Consider the following 10,228-nt stretch of genomic DNA (forward strand, 5'->3'; position numbering starts at 1 on the left):
TTTATGATTTCTCTCTTCTTGTCTTTGAAGGAACATCAAATCTGTGATATTTCTCAAATGGAGTAAGATTTTTCTAAGCTGTTTTGGTTGGAGACGTTGTTCACCACAAATGTCTCTAATTACACATATTGTAGTTACAGTACAATGATGATTGAGTCCTAGTTACTTTATAATCTGTCTAATAAATAATCCTTCCCAACAATTTGAAGGATGCAGTGCCCTTTACACCGTTGAGCAGCAACCACAGAGACAGATTACAAACTAACAAATGTGGGATAGGTTCAGAACAGATCTGTTACATTCCATAAATTTGTTTCGTGCTTGTAAATTGAGTTTAGTTCCTGTTTTAATTTAATTTAATGTCACAAACGGACACTTGTAGTACATTCCACCAAGGTGTTAGAGACCTCAAAGTACAGTGCCACATATCTAGGTTGATTCCCAAAGCTTTGTCAATTTCTTGTGAACTTTTATGAGCCTACAACTATAGCCTTGCCTGTCTTTTATTTTTCTACAGAGTAACATCCTACAAGCTAACCACTCAGCCCCTCTCTCTGTGTGAGGTGATCCCAAAGATAATTGGGCCGATACAGTTCATGTTCGGAGAATGGAAGTAGGTTGGTATTTTGCTCTGATGAGTGACTGCCTCTCAAAGTGACTCTCATAGAAATGCCAAGACTTAACCCGGTTTGGATATTTACGAGTGAAGGGCTTACCTGTCTCTCCACAACCTTAGCTCACTCTATGGTGCATATTTGGGAAGTGGTAACATCTTTGGCAATGTACACAAACAATACATTCCATACTCCCCCTTCTCATTCTATCAGCCAAAGGCATTTAAACCTGATATTAATATAAAGAGGAGGGACGAAGGAAGATCATGTGCAAAACACTTGCTACACTTCCTTTCTGGCCTAGGTTGAAGTTATCATGCAAATACCTTCATTTGTAACGTTTATGATCATTTATACATGCATGTACCTTCTACAGTACGAAATAAAATGAAGCGACTTATACCAGCACAAACAATTTATAGTTTGATCTTGATTTTATGAAGTATGTTGAGTGATAGACAATGTGCACTCCTCACCCACTACTGTATACTTCATCAACTTAAAGTTGTATTTAAATAATTTATTTTGTGCGCTAATATCTTTAAACAGGCCCTCTGGCCTCATAATTCATAATTCTGACTGCACATGCCTGAACGGGATCTCTCACATTATCTCCCACTCAACATATACTTTGAACAGACCTGTAAGTTCTGGTTTAATCTTTCATTATTTATTAGTAATCTAGCTGTGTTCCATTAGCAACCAATTAGGTTTGGCCATGGATCAGCAGCAACAAAACACAGACCTGTCTGTGTCTTTTAACTTTTGAACTTTCACTTCTGCCAGCTACAGTCTACATAAAAGGTTTTACACAGCAGTACAGCAAAGTGAGCAAATGCCTCGCCCCTTCCCACAACCCCTCCCCACCCCATACTCCTCAGCCAGCCCAACCAATCTTTCATATCTGTAGAAAAAGTGTGCCAGACATCTAGTTTCATGAAAAACGGTACTGTTACAGGTGATATGTCACAAAAATGTTTTACTTTTCATGGAAATAGAATTGAGCTACAGACAAACCACCCACACAATCAGAAGACAATGGACTTACTTCCCAGCATGTCTTTGAGGAAAACCGATTTATTACATGACAGGAAAGCTACATGGGAACATTTGAGGTAGACATTTCAACAAATTCACAACCAAAATGCCAAAGACTATCACCTGCCCGAGGATATGCCATGAACAACTGGCAAATCACTTTGTGTTGTGCTCTATTTACAGTACAGTCTGGAATTAATGAGTGGGTCAGCTCCACTCCGTTCTGGGTTGTGCAGTTCTAATTTCCTAGTTTGCTAAGGAAAATGCATTCCAACTAACCGCACAGGGGTATATCCTTTGTGTTCCTTATATCCAGTAGAATTAAAGATATTTATGAAAATATATGACAAAATGTATGAATGTAGACATTTTGCACAATAAGAGGAACAATAAAGGAATGCTGATCCAATTCATATAATAGTCTGACCCAAAAATTAATTACAAAACATTGCGGGTTTTTTCTTGTTGGCATCTCCTGATCTTCTTTTTCTTTACAAGAGAAACCAGAATTGGGAGACAAGTTTTGCTGCTAAGAATGCTACAAAACAAATATTGAAAGACTGATATATGTTTACTGGGAACTGGCAACATAGAAATCCAACCCGTTTTCTCATTCTTTAAGTAGCATTTTGTACTTCAACAGCGATTTTCAAAATTGTACCACGTATTAACTACTGCAAATAGGGTTGCAACTGACCAACTTCTTCCCTACCTCCCCTCCCTGTCCCCCCCCCCCCTTGTCCTCTCAATTGCACCCTAGAATTAAGCACCAAGTACTGTTTAATGTGCAACTATATAAAGAAAATAATGTTTCTTTCAAAATGTCATTTTACCCCAAACACTTTTCATCAATTTATAAACCATACCTAATTTGAATGAAACATTAATTGATGATCCCACACCTTCATGGGCTTTATGTCCTATATACAGTAGTGCAGCTTTAATAAGTCACTTTCCATGATAATTTATTAGTATAAATACCTTCAAGTTGGTAGGGTGAGTCTGCAACATGTCGGTCCCCGCTGATAACTTCAATAATCAAACCGTTGTAACTCTGGTGGAGCTTGTACCGAACAATGAATGATCCGTCATGTCTATCTAGTAGCTGGACCTGAATACGGCCTCTCTGACGATCAGCAGGCCGGATGTTGACATGAAAGGCCTTTGGACCAGGTGAATATGTAAAACTGTCAACAAAAGGCGATATTAATGAGTCTCTGAAAACTGAAAAAAAAAATTACTTTTACCAAACTACATATATTATATATGTATATATATATGTATATATATATATGTATGAATATATATATATATATATATATATATATATATATATATATTGGAAGCAAAGCTGGCACTTAAATAATGTACACATTGGAGAACAAGGGATGGTTTGAATTATGAAAATGATATCCATCACGAAGTGACGATTATTTATGTAAGAGAGATATATCCTAGATCACTCGCACGAGAATGAGAGTGCAATTATAGTGAGGAGACAGGTGACATCAAAATGGAGGACACATATAGGCAACTCTAGGTTACACAAGATGTGGGTGTACAGGATGCATACATGTGTGTAGGCCTACACATACAGAAGCCAGTATGCTACATGTACAAGTAGTCTTCTATTGGCTGTAGGATTCCATAAAAGTAAAACAAAAATCATATAGTTTTAATTTTAATAGAATCCTTTTATTAGAATATCCAGTCATGCATGCGTCCGGCAAGAAGTCATCCCAGAAGTAGGACAGCGCATGGAATTGCCAACTGTCCTGTCTTATGATGGAAGTGTGGCACTCCTAGACCTGTAAGATTTTGGAAATGATCTGGGGCACATTCAAATTCAAGCAGAATAATTGTATTTCTAAGATAAATTCCTTGCTATTATCATGAATTAATCTTGTAAATAGTAAGTACTTAAACAAAATTAAATAACAAAGTTACTTTGGATGCAACTGTTAAATGCACTGTGTGAGTATTTACTTGTTATCTTGAAAACTAAATAAGCTGTATAGACGACATACCATATAATGTTTTACAACAACATTGGCTGGTTTTCACACAAACTTTGCACAGACTACAGGTGTGACACCAGAAAACAGTATAACAATTATAATCCCACACATTATGAGGGCATTACAGTTGCCTACAGTTGATTACATTGTCTACATTATATAGTTGCACACGGCGATTAATGAAGATGATTTCCATGGTTTAATACAGTCTAAAAGGGTTTTTTGTCCCTTTTCTGTAGATCAGGAAGTTATCCTGAAATCATCTTGAGTAAATTATACCAGACTGATAACTAATTGTTTTTATTTTAGCCCAGATCTGAGACTGGAGCAGGAAGCAGAAGCAATTCCAACCTTGCCATCATAACCAAAGGAGTGGTTGCTGTTAAGGACTGCTCACGTTTCTTTCCGTTGATGATTGAGGATTGATCTGCTTGAAATTCATCACAGCTAGCCACCCCATGTACACTTCACATACTGTAATAATCACTGTAGTTGGGATTGCATAGGACCTTACCCCTTATCCTAATATGGGTTTAACTACATGTGGCTATTAAAGTACCATTTGGATGATAGTACAGTATATGGTAAGTCCCAAACTGTTTTAATTTCAATATGGAACATTTTGGGTGTCCAGAAGTGTTGAATCATGTCTTATAAATTGCCCTCCATGTCTGTAAAAAGATGCTGAAATTGTGTGAGAAAAACATTACTTTGGTATTTAAAACACAAAAATATTATTCACTTAAGATGCTAACTATTTCTTGTACAACATATTACAACAACATTTGACAACCAGCTCCTGAATGCGATTTGATGTACCCAATACTGTCTGCAAAGTTCAACAAAGTTATTCAAACAAACAAGAGATAAAGCCTACAGAGATGTAAACATACTGTATCTCAGTGTATTTGTTTTTCAGGTGTGACTCTATACTCTTCTTAGATATCAGCTAAGGTTATCAATAGTTTGGTATATGTGTACACTTGTTGAGATTACTTGTTGATACATAATTAAATCGTGCTTCAGACTTCAGTGACCAGATGCTTCATTTGGGAGAAAAAGAGAAGGAAACATCTTGCTTGATCAAGTTATAAACATGGTACAAATTATGTCATAAATTTATAAATAGGACTATTATAAACTGCACTGAGAATATAGGTACAACAGACAGTGGTATGTACGGTAATCACTGAATAAATTACAATAAATGTAACTTGAAACCTGGGTGTTCTTGATAAACCCAGGCTTTTTTAGTAATGAAAGCCAGGTATATAGCATTGTCAGTACTACAAATCCAATGTCACCTTCTAATGCATGGATTGATGCCCTTTGGAAATAGAGTGTGTTAATATTAGTCTGGAGTTTGTCAATTTTTGTCCCTGGGTTCAGCTGTATCAGCCTTGAGAAAAGAGATTGCGATTTGCGTCTAGTAGTCTTGAGAGACTTGCTAACTCAAGTGCCTACAGGCAATGGTAGGTATTTGCAGAGTAACAGTGACCACTCAAACTAATGAGGATCTCCATCCATGGCCCTAAATCAACAGAGGGAACTGTCATATCGGTCCTGTCTAGTTCCAAGAAACTTGACATGCTGTAATCTCTGAAACCGCTGAGAACTCCTGATGGACACTTCTGGGCAAAGTACCTTCACATTACCTAATTCCCACATAGTGTGACATATTCGAACTAACATGGCTTTTACCACTCACAGCTCTAGCACATTTTAGTAACTGCACTGTTAGGAATGATACCACAGTGCCCTCTGCTGAAATGCCAAAGATCCCCATTGAATTGGAAGCAAAGAAATATGTCATAAATTTGCCCATTTCTGGACATATTCTGCTGGTAGGCATTCACATGAAAACCTGATCTTTCCTCTGGGTCTCTTCATATGATGGAAAGTATGACCCACCTTAAGTTCTAAGCTCTACCAATAACTAAGTTCTACCAATAACTGAATCCTTGACATTTTGTACAGTACATGTGAGAATATTTATTTTAAGTACATTTTGATACATTCAAATCCATTGACCTCAATTTACTAAAGTGCATCCACAAGTGAAGTATAACATTCATTCATGCTTTATTTGTAGAGCCACTGGTTCCAATCTTCTATTGACATCACAAAATATGTCTTTCCTTTTGATTAAACTTACATTTAATCTTCTACAGTCCCTCTCAGCTGATTTGCTCAGATTCATTAGGCAATGCTCCATATGACAGCCCTTTTTTTAATTTTTGCAGTTTAATCCACTCACTTATAAATGCCAGCTGCCTTAATAAATTGTACTGATTAAAGTCAATTTCTCCCTGGCATTTTCCTGGATTACAACATACATCAGTTACTGTACACGCTTTTGAGGGCAGCCCAATGATATTTTCTGATGATAAGAAGTACTGTAACACCAGGATTAATGTTAGGCACAATTCTTTGACTGACATTCTTTCGTTTTTTCATTTCGTTTCATTTGTTGTGAACCCACTTACCAAGTTTAATGTCTACTAGCAGAAAATTGCCAAGGTCCTTTCTTTCGTACTGGTAAATGGCATATAAACCACGCACATGTTAGCCAGCAAATAACACAAATGCCAAGGCCTGATATGAATATAATGACCTGTTTCTTCTCATCCAAAGGAAGGTGCAATCAATTAGTTTGTAGCCTTGAGAGTGGTCACCATGACAACTCCAGCCTTGACTGCAAAGTACAGTTTAGGTTAGGTTTACATCTCTTTGTTCAAAGTTTTGTATACATATATATGTTGTCTAACTAAGTACTATAATTAAGAGTTTAAATCTTCAAGCATTATTAAATAGCAGCATTAAATCTTTCTCATCATCACTATCACATGAATTATTGTCTTCACTTGAAAGGACAAGAAAAGAGTGCATTTCAAGAAAGTGAAAGACGTTTTTTAATTTTTTAATGTACTTTAGGCTCTAGATGTCGTGGGTGACTTTCTATTGAAAAAAATTGTGTGGAAGTATACTGATGACAAATAAACTCAACTAGCTGCTTTTAAGAAACAAAACTGGCATACTTACTTTTCATATTCAAAATCTCTGGCCTGTATGTAAAAATATCTTGCTGGAACATTAAAGGTCCTCTCAAGACCTGGTCCAAATATTAATGTCTTAAGTGGACATATCACACGTTCTCGTTCATAGCCCGTAGCAGGATCAACAACAGCAGACGTAAAACTGCAATATGTAACTACAAGAAGTGCAACGTACAGTAACAGTTTTTCTCCAAACGAAGACATACTGATGAGATCAGTCCAAGTCATGAATATGATCCACTGAATCCTTGTAGCTTCCTATCAGGCCACGTAAGACTTAGGGTTCACCTGCCCTACATTAATACCTCCAACGTACTTCCTCAACACGACATTGGGATTAAAGTTGAGTTGATGGCCTGAAAGAAATGCAAACAAAATTTAGTATCTTTATTGAAATATAAGGTGGACATAAAGTGTCATTAGTGAAGTAAAAGTAATGACAAATGTTGACATGAATGGTCACATATACGGGATATAGATGGCTTGTTATAAATCAGGTAGATAAAGAAAAGCTGAACAACTATCTTTGTAGTATCAGACTATAAAGCTCCTAATTTGCCATAATAAGGATAGGACTTAAACAGTAACTAAGAATCCCAACATCTAAGGTCCCTTACTGTTGTGTAAAGGCCTATGCTGTAAGAAGAATGCAGGTAAATATGTAAATTGTGAAAAGGTTGCAGCAAGGCCAACGCTGATTATAACCAAGTACATTGTAATCCTACAGTAAGAATGGTACCACAGACTGTGTATCTTACTAAGTATAAGGCAAGGTAACACATAACAACCTTCATGGTTGCATGCTGAAGGGATGGACCAATGCCTCAGTGAACTTGAATAGGCCTACATTCAATTATTTCGTGATTCAGGCATTGAGCCTGAATATAGCTTTGGCTTCGGTCTAACGTCAAAGGCTAACGTTAATATAAGCAAATTGCGTCGTCAGGCAGTAACAAGATGTTGGGTTTTGCAGGTACATCATTAGTATACAGCCTTGAATGAACGCGTTCGCTGTGTAGTAGTAGTAGTAGTTGTACGAAAACCCAAGATACAATCTTTAACTGACCTCAAACCTAACGTTAGGCTACATTTCCCACGACTGGTTAGGTATAGTGTAACTGTAACAGTGTCATAGACAGTTGAGTCTAACATTACCAGACAGAAAACTGCTCCAGAGTTAAAGGGGCTGATTTGTACCTTTGAGATAAACCGATGGTATACTGGTTGAAACTTGATGTAAACTTGCTAACAATCTCACACCTGGAATAATTTAACCGAGATAAATTTCCATTGAGAGCGCTCAGCGATGTCCAAACTAGTAAGCAATCCTCTGTGATAGTAACAACGATCCAGTTCTCTTGACGTACGTACGGCCTAACGGAATAGCAAAAGAAAGTTTCGGGAAACAAGTGAACAACTCCTAGCGAGGTGACCACAACCAATGAACGGTTCGCTGCTGGAAATCTCTCGTCTTCATTGCACAGAAATTTGTAACTTTCTGTGTGGCAAACTCGTGAAAGTGAGGGCATGATACTAAAATCATTATTGTTCAAAGGTTTCAAATTAATTCTCGGTCGCCGGATTCATCTACGAAATTAATATTAATATTAATATTAATATATATATATATATATATATATATATATATATATATATATATATATATATATATATATATATATATATATAATTGACAAATAAGGAGTAAAGTTTTAGAAAGTATATTGTTGATAGCTGATAGTTGTTATTAGAATCACAAGAAATTGAAGGGGGTCTTGCACTGTAGTCAACATGGGAATTTTGCCTGGGGTAATATGAGGGCATATCTGGCATCGAGGTTTACGGAAATTGCCTGCGGGGATGGAAACTGAATAACTGAGTCTGGAGGATTAGAGTATAGAAATCTAAGGTTGGGGGGGGGGGGGGGGTTGAAGAAATGCTAGCATTGGGCACCTTTTTTTCATTGTTCATATATAGTACCTGCACTACATTCATTAAGTGATATATTAGGGTATACAGGGATCAACCAATCGCGTAACTGAGATGCATTTTGGGAGAGCTAAAGTAACTCGACGCCAGCAGACTAATTCCTTTATGAACGTTATTTTGTAACTGTAACATTCCAGCAAAATGTGCCATATAAACTTCCCTAATTAGTTGAACTTACCTTGTGCTCACCGTTTTCCTCAGTAATTTATTTTTGTGTTTCACAATATGTGAGGGATCTAATGTGACAATATAGGCTAGTTTATTCGTCAGTTACTAGTATGTGATAAACAATTGCTTCTCGGCCTTTTTTCTAAGATCATGTGTAGAGGAATCGTAATACACACCTGACGATGATCACACAGTAACAGTCTTGATGCACGGGGACTGGGATTGAGAGCGGATCAGTCGTTCCATTGTTTGTTTGGTTTACGCGTCCAGGTTCTTTCCTGGGTGACTTTTCTTAAAAAGTATCATAAGTAGCATTATGTCCCCATTCTATGTGGAATCGTGATACACAACTAAAGACGATCAGACATTCACAGTCTTGAAGTAAGGGCACCGGGGTTGAGAGCGGATCAGTTGGTTCGTTGTTTGGTGCATGCCCATGTTCTTCTCTGGGTGACTTTTCTTAAAAATCGATAGCAATCACTTCTCGGCCATTTAGCTAAGATCATGTGCAGAATATGTTTCTACGGTATCTTCCCCATTTCCATAAATGGATAAAAGTTTACCCTTGTATAAGTTGAATTTACTTGTTTCTTACGGTTTATAGTAGTAATTTTTTCGTGCCTCATGATATCACGTGACAATAAATGCTGCGTATGCCCCGCTTGAAGGATGCGCCGAACGTAGTATATGTATTCTGATATGACGTAACCTTAGAAAAGAACCAATCATGAAACAACAATCGATTTATAGTAGCTAAGATTCATGATATCTGAGAGATGTCACGTGACAATACATGCTGTGTTTACCTTGTTTATTTAAAGCTCCCTCCCTGCAGGACGAGGAACTTCATGTCATCCCCACACCCCTTCCCTCTAAAACAAATGTTACCCCTTACCCTCCATCAACGTTTTTTTTCTTATGGAATCTTTTCCATCTAAGCTATATTGAAGTAATTTGTTCTTTTGAAGTTTTAGTTAATGGGGATTCAAGGTTTCCCCAGTTTTAACCTAATTTGAACTTTCTTGTTGCCTGTTTTCAGCTATTTTACTGATCTTGTTTACTAGTTCAATTCCAGTCGCTGTTTCTCCTCATTACTACTGTATGTTCTTTATCTCTTTCTCTCATGACTTGTAATCTTGTATATCGCCCTCTATACTACTGTATGCGTGTACGTGTGTGTCTTGTAATTTCTTGCCGAATGCTCATTTTTGGAGGTCATGTGTGACCAACAAACAATCTTTAAACTTATTTTAATGAAATAGAATAAATACTTCCTCCTGATACAGTTTGTCTCAAATCCCGACCGCTGTCTCTCGATCAGTTGACATTTTGATCAAACTGTAGT

At 37.0% G+C, this 10,228-nt stretch overlaps 1 protein-coding gene across 4 annotated transcripts in view; it reads right to left on the reverse strand.

Moving 5' to 3' along the window:
• LOC139959147 (protein O-glucosyltransferase 2-like) overlaps positions 1 to 8,188 on the reverse strand; it is a 55,410-nt gene extending 47,222 nt beyond the window's left edge. The window contains exons 1-3 of one of the 4 annotated variants that reach the window (XM_071956745.1): positions 7,924 to 8,188; positions 6,713 to 7,082; positions 2,634 to 2,839 (exon numbers count right to left, since the gene is read on the reverse strand). In XM_071956745.1, coding sequence (XP_071812846.1) covers positions 2,634 to 2,839; positions 6,713 to 6,954 — 448 coding nt within the window. In that variant the 5' untranslated portion in view covers positions 6,955 to 7,082; positions 7,924 to 8,188. Of the gene's footprint in view, positions 1 to 2,633; positions 2,840 to 6,712; positions 7,083 to 7,343; positions 7,493 to 7,792 lie in introns of those variants that run through there. The other 3 variants (XM_071956756.1, XM_071956750.1, XM_071956762.1) reach the window with 3 other exon arrangements.
• Positions 8,189 to 10,228: the final 2,040 nt, after the last annotated feature.

Source organism: Apostichopus japonicus, chromosome 3, assembly GCF_037975245.1.
Source record: "Apostichopus japonicus isolate 1M-3 chromosome 3, ASM3797524v1, whole genome shotgun sequence".
Taxonomy (NCBI): Eukaryota; Metazoa; Echinodermata; class Holothuroidea; order Aspidochirotida; family Stichopodidae; genus Apostichopus; species Apostichopus japonicus.